The sequence below is a fragment of the Lucilia cuprina genome, chromosome 4 (assembly GCF_022045245.1).
Source record: "Lucilia cuprina isolate Lc7/37 chromosome 4, ASM2204524v1, whole genome shotgun sequence".
Taxonomy (NCBI): domain Eukaryota; kingdom Metazoa; phylum Arthropoda; class Insecta; order Diptera; family Calliphoridae; genus Lucilia; species Lucilia cuprina.
In genome coordinates, this window is record NC_060952.1 from 13,910,897 (window position 1) to 13,927,198 (window position 16,302).

The 16,302-nt window shown below is 26.6% G+C and overlaps 1 protein-coding gene across 3 annotated transcripts in view; it reads left to right on the top strand.

Moving 5' to 3' along the window:
* Positions 1-16,302, top strand: part of LOC111681600 (phosphofurin acidic cluster sorting protein 2) — a 91,757-nt gene that overhangs the window by 37,927 nt on the left and 37,528 nt on the right. For all 3 annotated transcript variants that reach the window (XM_023443456.2, XM_023443458.2, XM_023443457.2), the window contains exon 3: positions 15,427-15,942. In XM_023443456.2, coding sequence (XP_023299224.2) covers positions 15,427-15,942 — 516 coding nt within the window. The remainder of the gene's footprint in view (positions 1-15,426; positions 15,943-16,302) is intronic.

Below are 16,302 nucleotides of genomic sequence, written 5' to 3' on the forward strand. Positions count from 1 at the left end.
TTAAGGGCCTAGGTTCCCTAAAATCTTGATCTGAGTTCCCCCTTTTGAAAATATTGTTTTCAAAAATATTGTACTGAAGGACTTAAAAAACATTTTTCTGATTTGGTATTCCTACATTATACTCTTAAAAAATCAGTTACCCGGGACACTCTAGTGGCATACCCACGTAATAATACTAATATTGCAGGTTAATGTAAATAACGTTAAGGCTCCATCTGAACATTCATAAGTGAATATGTATTTGTAAAACTCTTAACTTTTACTACACATATACGTTAGGGTGGCCCCAAAATGCAACTTGCTGATGTTCACGCTGATAAAAAAATTATTTTATTTAAAGATAACATTAAAGTGGGTTTCGGAGAGATTTTGTGTGATGCCAAAATGGTGTATATTTTCTTTGTAAGAAATGTGATTCAGATTCTCTGAAAAAGACCTTCTTACTTCTTAGACTTCGGCCCAACTTACCAAATATTTATTATAGGTCATACATTTTGATACATTATCTTAGAATTAGCAAGGCTTTCATTTGGCGTGAAAGTACCTTAGTTTTTCTCCTTAGAAACAGGACCTGTCTAATATACAAGGAATTTAATGTAAACAATTGTGGGCAGTCAGTATATTTGTAGGCATACATGCAAACCATGACAGGCTATTAAATTTTCCTACATATTCATTCTCACGCTCACAGTCAGCACAGTCTGTCAGTCACTTAAACACTTACTCACTCTTCAGCAAAAATAAACATGAATAGGAAGTGCATTTTAAATAACAACAGAAAAAGTTTCCCAGAATAAGCCCAAACAACAAACTAATTATGGGGTGTTTTACTCTGAAAGAAACGTCTCTAACATGCATACGTTCTTGTGGATACTTGTATGTAAAGTTTTTACCAAACGTCGAAAAGTGCAGTACAAATATGGTATAGTTTCTGGGTTCATACCTGTTTACTTGACATATAAGTAGTATGTAACCTAAACTCGCTAAAAATTAAAAATTACAGTGTGCTTTTTGTACATTTAAATTTTAATAGTTTTTAATCAAATTTTAATAGTTCACTATACCCTAATGTAAAAACAAAATGTATTTACATTTAAATTCTATATAATTTTAACTTTTTAATTTTGTGCCATTTATTGTTAGCCCATACTGTACAGTTGATTGTTTAAATTTCCGTTGGCGTTGCTTGGCTGGCGCCAATCAATAAAACGTAAAAATTATAAAAATTTATAATTTATAATAAAATTTATTTTTTAATTTAATACAAAAGCCATAAGTTTATAATAATAAATCTGTTTGTGCTTTCTGTTTGATCCATTTAACTTGCTATACTTATGTTTGTATTAATATTTTGATTTATTAAAAGATTATTTTTAAGCTAAAACAACATTTAATGGCCAAAAACTTTTAAAATTGTCAATTTAAATCACATTGTGCGGAAAATCGTTCTTTGATTAGTTTAACAGTTTTTGAAATTTAATGGACGGTTGAGTAATAACAAAATAATGAGTTTAATGTGATTTGGTAATTAGTTTGAAATAATTGTTTTTAATGGTATTATCCTAATGGCTATTTTAATCGTTAGGAAAGTATAATTAATAAATAAATGTTTTATTTTATTATCTTTAAAATGGTTATCTGTCAAACTTTAATTTCGCATATTATTAAAAACATTTAAATACCAAATTGGTTAAATTTAAAGAAAATGCAAAATTTTTCGTTTATAGATGTTCTACTAAACATTTTCTATAAATATAATTTTTTTCTAGAAAAAGAGAAATCATTGAAAATTTCTTTAAATAGCGGATTTATTAAAAAAAGTATCCTTAAAAAGTATTTTTATAAAAATAGTAAAAATCATCAAAATATAAAAAAAATGTTGCAGTAATTTATGAAATATGCTTTTATATGCATTGGCATATTTTCGTTTTCTTGCTTATATCTAAAACATTATTTAACTTTCTGTGCAGAGTGATTCAGTCGTATGTATATAATGTTTTGGTTTTTCTTGTATTACCATTTTTTACTTTTTCCGGTAGCCATGCAACAGGCTCAAGGTAATAAATAATGAAAAAATCGCTTTTCACAACTGATGTCAAGTCAATAACAAACCACTCAAAGTCATGTCGTAAATAATAAACAACAACCAATTGCTTAAAATAGCTAAATTAAAACAACTAATTCGTAAAGTATTAGTTATAAAACCGGGTGGAGAGTTGGTAGCTAAAACTATTACTAACTATGTACAATGTTTGGTAGTAGTCATTGTACAAATTTATAACTTGTAAAATATTGCTACATTTAAAATGAAAAAAAAATGCAAATGATGGGTTAATTTTCATATTACATATAATTTTTCATGATAATATTTCTTGTAAATGAAAACATAGTTGTTTTAAGTCTTAATTAAATTTTATTAAATTCCAATTAATTTCAACTAGATCTTCTGGGTTATTTTTGTAAAAAAAGTTTGCAATTTTAGTCTAATACATTGCATATGTTTTGTGGTTAAACAAAATTACACAATTGTTAAAGCTGAGAACAGGATATGTATATATGGTTAAAATTGCCCTGAATCCAAGTTTGGGGAATTATTTTTTTGAAAAACCTCTAATATGACGAACAGTTTGGTTTCTTCAGACTTTAAATGTTAAAATAATTCGTAAACTTTTTATTAAAAGAAAATCTTTCTTTATCTTTCATTTTCATTCTCTATCTTAAGAAAAGGGTAATTTGTAAACACTCTTGTATTTTCCAAAAATTGGTCATTTGCTAGTTTAGTCATGTTGAACACAAATCCGTCAAAAAATAATTAAAATTTGCCTAATAGTTTTCGAGATATTTTTCCCATTATGCTAAAAATTAGTTAATTTTATTGTCGTCTTTAATCATATACAGATGATTCATATTCTAGTGTTTTTATACTTGATGTTTGTAACAACCAAAAAATATTAGTCTTAAAGCCGTGATACACGGTTGTCAGATCTTACAACGTTGTCAGTAAAATGTTCAGAAAATGTCTACTAATCGTCTGAACTTACAATTTTTCTTTTGCAACGTTGTCAAAAAAAAATATTACTGAAAATATTTTAAGATAAAATTTGTAAGTTGACTGTATTGTTAGACATTTTTTGTGTATTTTACTGCCAACGTTGTAAGATCAAACAATCGTGCATACATAGCATTACAAAACTTTGTGCAATGATACAGATCGCATTTTGCAATATAATTTTAGGGTCCATACTTTGATTTTGGGCCAAGTAGCCTTTTGAAAATAATTTAAATCGGTGTATTAATTTACAATAGAGCTTTTGAGTTCATAATTATGTTAAAATTCTAAAAGATACTGCAAGTCTTCGGGCCTCATTTGACCCAAGCCCCAATACAAACTTCCCTTAAAGATTTAAATTTTTTTACATACTACACACTGGTATCATATGTTCGGCAATAACCGACTATACATCCTTACTCGTTTTTTAATAATTTAGTTCCATTTACGCCATTAACCGTTATGTCAATACCCACATACCCGGGTATGTTTTTCATTTTTGAAGTGATATATCTCTTGATCTATATATCGTATCGGCTTATACTATGCTTTCAGAGTAATGTTTTCTATACATTTTTAGTTTTTTAGTTAGCTATAGGTATATAAATCCGATTTATGACCGATTTTCTATTTTTACCTCGTGTATCAATACCCAACATACCCCGGTATGTATACAAATTATATGTCAGTTATCGGACAAAAATTAAGTTTTATTATAAATTTTATGTTTTATTATTAGAATTATATATGTATATTCTTGTATCTTATGAAAAAAAATTAACTAAACAACAAATTTAGTACCAACTACAGAGTCATGTGGGTTTATTCATAAATTTGAATGTGATATATTTGTGGACCCTGTAACCTTAACAAATATGGGCCGATTTTGATGAAATAATTTTTTTTATTGTATATGACTAAAAAAATATTATGCTAATTATATTATTTTTTTTTCATATAAACAAAAAAATTTAAGTTTAAATTTTAAAATTTAAATTTTTGGCAATCTTTTTTTTGCAAAAAAACTTCCCTACTTACGACAACAAAACAATTTCTTTAACGATTCTATACAACTTGATAAATAATATATAAACAGTTTTGTTCACTTATCTTTCCCGGTCACTGAGTAATAGCTTCTTGAAGTCAAAATTTTACAAAGTGAAACTCTGCTAATGTACATTATTCGTTATGAAGACATTTTCTTTAGGTTTTTTGCATATAATATTTTTGTTAATAGGAAAGCAATAAGAAAACTTTAAAAGAAATTGCTAAAATTTAATGGTTTATGATCAAAATCTATTTAATTTATATATACAGACGTTTTATTAAATTAGTTTTAATAATTATCTGAATTATATACTAGAAATGTATAAAAATATGAAATAGCCATTTAAATTGTATGACATACCCAGGTATGTTGGGTATTGATGTACGTAATTTTGCTCGGGTATAGACAAGACGGTTGGTTAACATGCAAAAAGTATAAGATATACAGTTATTGTAATCTTCTACAAACTTGTGTATATTCATAGACTTTTAAATATAGTCCATCGATATCTTGAATACCTTAATATATAGAAAAATTTTAATCTCTAAAAATCTAGGGACTGTGCGACGGACGGACATTGGTATAAAAAGTTTGAAATATTTAATGTTTCGGTTTTTCATTTATATTTTTTCATTTGATTTAAAATTACACTTTCCAATAAAATAATAAATTAAAAATAAATCAAAATTTTCTAAATTATTAAATTAAATTGTTTCATATTAAATTAAATTGGTGATGGTCAAGTTATATTTAAACATTATTTTTTTTAACCAAAACAACATGATTTTTGTACGATTTCTCTTCTTAAAGTGTAGAGAACTTAAAGCTAACTGAACATTTATACATTCTCCGTCACACTTGACAATTACGATTACGTGCTTTTTTCATACAAGTGTCTGGAATATTCAACTACTATCCTATTTACGAAACCATAGTAAATGTTAAAAATAAATCCTTTTCTTTCACAAATAAACTTAAATAGAAGCAAAAAAAAGGAGAAAAACAAAAAAGTAAACACACAAATAAATTAATACGATTTTAATATCAAAATCCTTAAGGGTCAAACTGTTTTTGTTTTTATTATTTACGAGTATAATATATTTTTTATTTGTTTTATTATTTTGTAAATAACGCACGTTTACACATTTATGAAAGTCTGGCAAAGCGGCCATCCATTCTAGTATTTTTATGTGTCCTTTTTTTGTATAATGACATGTCCCTTGCTGGGCCAAATAGTGTGAGAAGGCTTGTGTCTGAACTTTAATTACTTATTTTCTAGTTTTTTTATTAGACTTTTATAATATTTGCTATGGTTGTAGAGAGAGTTAACATAAGGGTTCTTACTCTAATTTACATAAATTACCAGGATATGGGGGACAATGTTTAAGTTTTTCCTTACATTTGAATTTTATCTTAGATTTTTTTGTGATACAACTAGGAATATTTTGTTTAATTAATGTTTTATATTGAGGAATTATATACAATAGTCGCTATGGGGGAAAAAGAAACCAAATTGTTAAAATGCTTCAGAATAAGATTTTGGACTTTTGATGAATTACTACAATAATGTTAAACTAATAAGTATTTTAATTAGCCATATCTCGAAAACCATTTGACCGATATTGGATATTTTGACACATATGTGTTTAGCATATCAAAATGAACCCATTATTTTTTTACTTATATGTATACATTTTCTATATAAAAAGTAGGCGTGTCATCTTTATAAGTACGCCTATTTATTTAAATCTTTTTCTTATAAGACTTGATCCAGTTTGTCTATAATTAAGTTATTGCCATTTTATTGTACTCAAGAATTCCAAATAATCAATAATATACAAAGTGGGCGTGGACTTTATATTACCGCCTCTTTCTGGTGAAGTTGTACGAAATCTTGTTGTGAACATACATATATATGGTCTTATTAATAACGTCTTGTTGAAGGTTTATAAACCAAATGTTCATACCAAATTTGTTCAATAAACTTTTGATAGATGTTTATGAATAAGACAATTCATATAAATTCCGTACTTCTAAAAAAAAGACTTTTGACGTACCATATTGTACTAAAAGTTGTTTTAAATAAACAAAATTATAAATTTTTTTTTTTAAAAGTAACTGCATATCAAAGGAATTTTATAAAACGTAATAAATATTACTAAAAAAAATAATTATAAAAACAGCAGCACAAAACAACAACTTGTATTAATGCATTCCTTCTTTCCATTTTAACATAATTGTGAAATTATTTAAAATCTCTAGCAACATCATGCGAATATTAATGAGAAATTGTGAAATACTGTGGAACGCAAACAACAGCAATATTATTATTATTATTATTATTATTATCATCTTCATTAGCAATAGCAAATTGCTCTTTATTTCCTTAACATACAAAATAAAGTCAAGATGTTTTTCTTTATTTAATTTCAAATGAAAAATATAATAATTTAATTATAAATATAAAAAGTTCAGTCAGTTAATCCGACTCCTTGTGAGAGTTTTTTAATCCGGTAGTTTGTCTGTTTCTAACACACTGTATTGCAATGATTTTATTTTATTTTATTTATTCATTTGATAATGCAATGGAGAAACTTAAATAGAATTTAAAATTTTTTTGAATTACGTTTTTTTTCTTCTTATTTTGTGTTAATGTCGGATTTTTCTTTAAAAGAATTTCTGATTTATTTTCTGTTGCTTGTTACTAGTATTTGCAAGCAGAAATTTATGTAAATTAAAAATATGAAATATGGCAAGAAGGAAGTTAAAATGATCAGTTTTACTTTTACATTATATGAACTACAGTTGTAACGCAATTTACACAAATTGGAATTTAATACAAATGATTTTTCAAAAATGGTTTGTTAATAGAAATTTTCTCTAAATATCTAAAATTAAAAAAAAATATCAATTAAGTATTTAAATTTTTTCAATAAGAGAAGAGACAAATATTCGAATAAAGTTTTTTTTTAAATTAAAAAATATAAGATTTTAGAAAATTTTATAAAAAAAAATTTATTTTTCAAAATTTTTTTAATAAAATAATTTTGAAATAATTCTTTAAAAGAGAATTTTTCATAACATTTCAAAAAAATAAAAGTTTTAATTTTCAAAAATGTTTAATCCTAGAATTTTTTATAAATTTTTAGAAAATGGAGAATTTTTCAATAATTTTCCGAAAAATCTAATATTTTCAAAAATTTTGTTTATCAATTTTTTTATAAATTTATTTGAAAATATTATTCTTTTTTAATAAATTTAAACATTTCTATAAATTAAAATTTTCCTTTAATTTTGAAACTAATTATAAACTGTAATTTTATCGTTCATTATCACATGATAATGATGTAGTATGTTTCCCCCTTAATAAGAAATAATTGTGTGCTTTTAAAATTGCAAATTCTTGCCTTATTAAGAAAAAAAAATGAGAAATGCATACATAATTTGTTTAAATATTTATATCATATTCTACAAAAGAAATATTTTTTAATTCAAGTACTTAATACTTTTTCTACTTTTTCCTGGAATATATTAAAAACGCTCCAAAAATTATGACAAAAAAAATTTTATTACAAACGGAAATTCTTTGTTTAGCCCAGAAAGGAAATAAAATAAGCACATATTAATGTAAATTATTTAGTTCACATTTACTACATTAGTTTTATCCATAATTTCATTTAAACATAAAATATTTGTTTAATATTTTAGTTACTTACTAAAACGTAAATTGAAATTTATGTTGAGTATTAGTATAAAAGTATTTTATGACGTTTTTCGCATCTAGATTAAAGTCAATTTAATAAACATGTCAAATTTTGACGTTGACGATAATGTTTATTTTTTTTTTTTTTATATAAATGACAATGCACTGTGTCAACAAATTATCACAAATTAACACCTTGATCTCAAATGTGGTTGTAAAATAATAAAATAACGTTTATTATCTTTAAATTGTTGTGAATATTTATTAGTGAATTTAATTTTAAATAATTATATATTTATTATTATTATTATTATTATTTAAGATATTGTTTTTTATGACTTATTATTTTTGTGTAAAAAATTTTGTTGTTTAAAATATTTAAATTTTCATTAATTTTTTTTAACAAATTATATCGAAATTCCCTATTGTAGCCATAAATCATAAACTTTTTTGTAATTAAATAAATATATTTTAATAATTAGAAATGTCGCCAATTTTTATATCAGATGTTTGGAAAAATTCTTCCCAATGCACATATTGCATGTAACAAAATTATTTAATAATAAAAACTTATAAAACGATTAATTAATTGTAATACAATTATAGCAATTACATTTTTTATTTAAAATAACATAACACATACAAGTGTAACATTGAAATTCGATTGTTGTATATTGCAGCTACACAGAAACTATAATTTAAATGTTACAATTACTTTGTAGACAGAATGAATTCACAATATAATTTTTTAATAATTCTATAAATACATATGTGATGAGAATATAAACGATAAATAATTGATTATAAATAAGACAGACCTACAAACATAGAAAAAACATATATATGTATATACAGTTAAATTTTTTATTTTTACCGGATTCTCTTTATTGCAAATAAAAGCATCAAATTAATTTTAAACAAGTAGGAAAGCAATTTATTGACCATATAATACCCTACACCATGAGTATATTTTAAAAATGTTTACTTTTTATAAAGAAACTTTTATGTTGAATATTATTGAATCATAATTCCAAAATATTTAAACAATTTATTGATAAAAAAACTGAAGTTTCAAAATGAGGCTTTATATAGGTCAAATATGGGCCTATCCTCGGTAAATTTGTGAAAAGAATATATTTTTAAATAACAGTTAATTTTGTTGAGTTTCATTGCGATACAAATGGTTACAAGTCAATTTTAGATGTTTAAGACATTTTTTGAAGGGGGCTAGGATCAAATAAGGGCCGATCCTTACGAAAATCTGCAGTGTCATTTATACTTATATAAAACTTATTTGTGCCAATTCTTAGAGAGATAATAGAATATTTGACGTAATTATGGAATAAAAAGTTCAAATCGGGAGGTACGGTTGTATTGGGGCTAGGTGAAATAATGGACCGATTTCAACTATCAACTATCTTAATCGACTCAAAAAATGATTCTGAATCGATCGGTTTTCTTTAAGGTGGGTATTGGACCATTATTTCTGTATGTTACAAACATCAGCACAATCGTAGAATACCCTACCCACTATAGTGGTGTAGGGTATAATTATAACAGACCTTTAATTAACTACACAACTTATACGACAACTTTCAACACTCAAAAGCGCACTTTACTTTATAAATCCCTGCAAAAACTTCCCAGTAAAGATTTTTAGAGTACGTAATCTGTTTAGTGTTATATAATTGTACCAAATTGACACCAAAGTGTTTATAATCTTAAAAAAATATAAACAATACACGACGTTTTGAAATCAACAAAAAACAATAATGTGTTGCAAACAGAAAGCGTTGACGGCGTTGGCGAGGTCACAATGATGCATTGTCGAAATGACACAAAGCGTAATCAAAATGACAACAATACGTTGTTGCAATGACAACCACGCTTTGTCAATGACGGTGATTGTCTAAATGATAACTGAGTGCTATTTAAATTTCAAACACATCCGTTGTCTAAATGTTAACATGCGTGGTAAGCTCATATTTGACAATGTATTGTTTCAATTTCGGTACTTCATTGTATATGCCTTAAAGTATGCATATAAAATAAATTTTGTTTTCCATTTTCAAAACAATTTAAAATTTCATTTCATTCACTTCTTTAATCAATCGTTATTTATCAGTTTATATTAGATAAAATTTCAACTTCAATTACCCATTAACTTCATCTAATTAATATTTTTATGACACCAATATAAATATAACAAAATACATATATTTGTATAACAACCGCCATTGAAAATGTTTTCCAAACAAATACACAATAATTGACATTATATTTGATTAAATTAAAAAAAAATCATACACACTCTCGAATTTTAAATACCCAAAAAAAATAAATAATAATTGCATTCTCATTTAGTTCATTGAACTTTTTGTTTATTGTAAACAATAAAAAATATCACATTCAAAATGTTTTATATTTATTTTATTATTAATTGTTTTTGTATGTTTTTCTTTTCGTGAAGCACGTTTACAAAATAATTTTACAGCAATAATAAAATTTTGTATTGTGTTTGTCTTTACAGACATTAACTTATTTATGAGTCAAAAATAAGTGTATTTAAATATAATGTAGTTTACATTTACTATGACACATGTATTTACTCTAAAAAGTCATATAATTTTATGATTTATAGAAATAATTAAGTTGAAAATTAATTAAGTTGAAACATTACGTATTAATACGTAATGTTTCAGAGACCATGACGAATATTAAATACCCTGTGCCAATGCTTGGTTTCCTACATATACAGACTAGTAGATCATTTAGAATTTGATTTTAGGAAACAATCATAGGGATTCATCCGTTTCATCTTTGTCCTTCCTTGTAAACGTATTCGTATATCATATGTGGCCAAATTACAGATCTTATTCTTAAATAAATAATGGACCCATTTTACCTATTTTCAATAGCGTTCTTCCTTGGGCAAAAATACGTGTATGTGCCAAGTCATGAAATTGGCTTGAAAATTGTGACCTGTAGCATGCGCACAAGCTTTACATGGACACACAGACAGACGGACATAGCTAATTCGACTCAGACAGTGATTCCGGTTGGTGTACTTTAAGGTGGGTATAGGACAGGATCCACGGGAGGAAAAGGAAATAATTTGTTTTTCATAAAAAAGCATTTATCTTGAATATTTTATAATATATAAGTAATTTATGGATGAAAACCAAATTTCTGAAACAGACTTTATAAGGTCCAATCCAGATAAGATTTAATGAATAGTTTTATATTTGTATGTTATTTATTTCTACTGAATTTCATCGCGATATTAGTGTTTATTGTATAAAACATAAGTGTGTCGCTTTTTGTTATTGAACATAGTTATGAAGCCCTTTTCGGGGGGTTCTGTTGTATGGGGCTTGGTAAAATAATGGACCGATTATAATAATTTTTAATAAGCTTCGCCATTTGGTCAAAAAAGAGTTTTCACACCTTTACATGGCCATTAGTTCGTAATGATGTACGAATGGATATGTCTTAATCGACACAAAAAACGTTACAAACATTAGAATAAACTCAATATACCCTCCCTACATGTGGTGTAGTGTAAAAGTACTGTTTATAATGTATAACATCCCAGTAAAATATTTTAAAATTTTGGTAATGAGTATTGTAGTTAATGTAGTTATTTCACACATTACTTGGTAATGAGTTGTCGTTATCAATAACATACATTAATTTTTTTTAGCGTATGTCCAATAAGGAATAAGTAAGTATTTCTAACCATAGTCGATTTTGGAAGTTTTTTTTTTCAAGAAATGTTGATATTTACATATGTGTAGAAACCATTCCAGATAGAATGATAAAATTACTTTTTCATGGGGCTTTGAGTAAGAGAATAGACTAGCAAACATAAAAATTACTGTAAAACTATTTTTAAATCAAGAAAAGTCGGGTAATGAGATTTGTAACCAGTTATTTTTTGGTAATCGTCGAACAAAAATAAGTAGTTATTCACCAAAATGTAACTACTTACACTTTACTCCCATATTACTTGCCTACTTACCGGGTAAGTAAAGATTTTGCTGGAATATTATAAATTAACAATTTATTAAAATCAAAATTTTAGACACATTTGATATAAAATCGACCTTAATTAATTAATTGGATACAAAATCTACTTAAAAGACAAATTTTCTAATATCAATAATACAGATTAATATTGCTTTAAATTACATTACACAATTTGTTAATATTAAACCAATAATTGCTTAAATATTTGAATTCATACAATATATCCAAAATATCATATCCTACATTCAAGAAACATACTTGCAAAAAAATTTAAGCTTTTTTTACCAAACGTAATTGAAATAATCTCAGTTGGTTATCATCGCATAAGAAATCTTGCACAGAAAAACATAAAACTAGAGAAATATCTTCAATGTTATTAAGATTTCCGGCGAGAGCTGTAGATGAAGAAGAAGCACAAGATAGAGCAACAACCTTTTACAAAAAAGTTTATAAAAACTAACTAGGAACGACGTACAGCCAGATAGATGGCAGACCATCATACTGGCATAAATGTACAAATAAACCATTCGTACAAGAGGCAAAACAACATAAAAAATACAAACACAAAATAACTAAAACTATTCCATTGAAGTGTTTGATTAAATTTATGAGCAATGAAAGCAACACCGGATGACACACCCGGAGTTTTTGTGGCAACTTGACAAGAAACAGGAGATATAAAGAGAAGAAATATGGAAACTATTGAGAAAAGATAACTACCACCAGACAGGATATAAAATTGAATTTGCAATTTATACGCAACAAAATGAATGTATTAAATTCTCTAACCTGTTTGTTATAGATAATAATATAATTTTAATTTAGAACATTTATATTCGCACAATTTGTAATTCGTTAATTATTCCATAAATATTATAGATAATAAATTTATTAAGTGTTTTTCCTTACAGAAGAATATTAATAATGATTTTTAATTGGAAAATAAAAATGTTTAGCATATTTAGATAGTCAAAGAATTACGTATGCAAAAGTATTTTTCACAAAATAATAAGATAAACTATATCAATTTAAAAGTGAATTTACGAAGGTTTTTCTATAATCGGACCTAACATCAATTATGAACCAATACTTTTCTTATAGAATTAAATTCTCAAAATGATTTTAAGGCTTTTGAAAACGATGACAATATAATATTTCTATAATATAGAGTCTATATAAAAATGTATATCTACACACAAAAAGGCTAAAATTGCACTAAAATCAACACTGATTCAATCATTTTGCACTCGGTTGAAGACAAACCGGTCTTAACGTACTATTGAAACCGATATGGGTTGATTATAGCCCGGAAGGCTGAATTCTTTTTTTTGAGTGTATTAATATATCTGTGTTTTTAAAATTTAAAGATTCTACAATCAGTCAATGTCCAAATTAAAAATTAATTCTTTTTGGTTTAATCTTAGTCTTTTTAAAAGTGGAATACTTAAGATACAATATCTTCAGTATCAAGTTCCTGAGAATCATATATGTTTAAAGTTAAATCCCGGTATTAAACGAACGAAAACTAAGCAATTGTAGCTGTTATTGTTGTTGTAATAGTTCGACTGTGACGGATAGTTCTTTTATGGGAAAAAGTTTTCGGTTGATACAGCTGTCTTTTGCAAGTATGAGTCGGATCGTGCCGGAGCGAAGATTCTGTTGTCATGGGAACGATCAGTAACTGTAGTCGATCTTGCTTTTTTATATTTTTATTTAAATTTTACTAATCAGTAATTTAGGTAATGTAGTTATTAATTACATTACCTGGTAATGAATAGTCGTTATTAATTATATCAGTTTAATTTTTTAAATGGGATTTGTAGCCAATAATCTAAATCATCTGTCAAAAGTGTGTGCTTCGAATCTAGTTAAAATTAGCGGATAGACTAATAAACACAGAATATAACTGTAAAGTCGGATTTAAGCACGAGATAGTCGTTCTTCGATCAAATTCACCCTAAAAAATAAGTACTTCCACAATCACAATCCAATCATCTTAAGTGAAGTTGTCGCAATTCAATATTTTAAAATTTTTTAAATTTTCTATTCAGTAAATGGAACAACAAGTAAGAAATTATAGTCGGGCGAGGCCGACCATACAAAAAATAAAATGTAATTTAGTATTCATAATAAAGCATTTAAGTTGAATTGCATCTTGCCTCAGATATACGTAAGTCATTTTTTGTTGAAATAATTGTGGATATTTAAGTCATGAGGTTCCATAAAAGCTTCGTTTTGCAGCTTTTTGTCGATATACGAGTAAATTAAACTTAATTATGAACTTAAAAGCCCTATTCGGCGTTTCGTCCCTGGAACAATAGAGTATCGTGTACGAAATTTTATTAACTTATCTACAAAATTTAGTTTGATTGCAAGGTTTACATACACAGACGGACAGACGGACGGACATAGCAGAAATGATTCTGAGCCGATTAGTAACTTTAGGGAAGGTATAGGACCAATATTAATGTGCGTTACAAATATCAGCACAAACCCAATATAGCCTTCCCACTTAAATGGTATAGGGTATATTTATGCATCTTAATATGCATATGTATACGATCAAATTCAACAAATTATATAGAAATTTTTTATCTTGTACTTGTAATTTTATTATGATAATAAAAATCTAAATGATCTCATAAACTATATATTTACAACAAAAAAACAATTAATGTTCCAATTCGTTATTTTTTTTTAATTGTTCATACTACTTACAATTATAATTGTTATCACAAGTTGTATTGTTCTGCAAGTGAATTGTAAAGAATATTAATATTAGTATTGAAATAAAGCTATAAAAAATTATTATACAAAAATTCAATGAAATGTAGTTGGTGACGGTCTTACTCCCTCTCATCACCACTATTGCCGCCATTGGCACTGTTGTCATGGTTTAAGAAATTTAAATGTCTTCTCGCTCCTAAACACATCATTATATTACAGCAACAACAGCAGCAGCAAGAAAACTTAATATACGCCCAATTACAATGAATAATTCCATTTTTTTATATTTTATTGTGTCATAATTGGAATGTCAAGTGTTTCGTGTGTTTTTTTTTATAAAAACTTAAGCAGACATTTAGCATTTTATAGTGCTCCTATAGTAAGTTGAACTTTATGAGATTCTTATGCCCTCATTGTATTATTTCTTGAATCACAATACTTACTGGAAGAAATTAATTTTTAACAATAAAATAAATATGTATAATATTTAAGGATTTAATGGCGTCATAAAGTATTATAATGCATTTGAAATCTTCTAATTTTGAATGATTTGATCAGAATTACTGTTTTGCAGTTTTGTGTAAGAAAATTTATACAAATTAGATCAGTATAAAAAATTTTGATTCTTTTAAATGAGTTCGGCTAAAAAACCGATTTCTCTCTAACTATAAATTGATATTATTTAAAACATTTATGTTGAATTTTACCTTAATTCCGATGTATTAAGGAAATTTATAGATGATGGGCTTTATTTATAAAGAGAAACTGGATTTACAAATCAAAATCTAATAAAACTCATATTCAAACAAACTTTAAAATATTTCTAATTAACATTTGCTAATTTTTAACACAATTCTCTTATCATTTTAGACTATGTTCCCTAACCATAACACGTCTAACAATATTAACACCATTACCCGGTGACTTAACATCTTTATCGCTGGCGGTTAAAATGCAAAGTTCCAAACGAACATTACGTTCACATGAAATACCAATAAATGGCGCCAGTCTATTGCAATTAGGCACGACATCGAACACAACAACATCACTTAGTGGAACGAATGTAAGTGGTGGTGTTGGTGGCGTTACCGGCAATTTAAGCGTCGGCAGTGGTTTAACCATCATGCAACAAGGCAATTCACCAATTGTCAATGATAGAATGATGAATTCCAGTGGTCAATCGAGTTGTGGAGTAATTGGTAGCGGAGGTGGTGTTAATGCCCAGTTAACCCAATCTATGTTGGGTACACCCGGTAATATTGGTAATTCTGGTATTGGTACTACGGGTATGATGATGTCAGGCGGTGGTGTGCCATTGGCTGAAACTGAGTTGGATTTAAATTTTAGTTTACAGTATCCGCATTTTATTAAACGTGATGGTAATAGGTATGTATAAATGTTAATTTATTGGTTTATTTAACGCAAGTATGTATTACCTGTTTAATTAACAACATGTTAATGTCATCATCATTGTATATGATGCATTTTCCTTACAATATGTTTGGTCATAATCGTATCTGGTTCATAGTCATAGTTGTTGATCGTTAATTTACATAGGAAATTGCTGTTGATACGAGGGTGGTTTTATAATTATGTTAAAGTCCGCTTAGATAAAACCATTTCACAATTTTTTATACTTTTACTAGAATGCAAATAAACGTATTCCCGTAAAAAGTAAAAGTTAATTAGCATTTGTTTTCTAATCGTACATTGACTGGTGCTGCTGTCTTGTTACCAGATATTGTC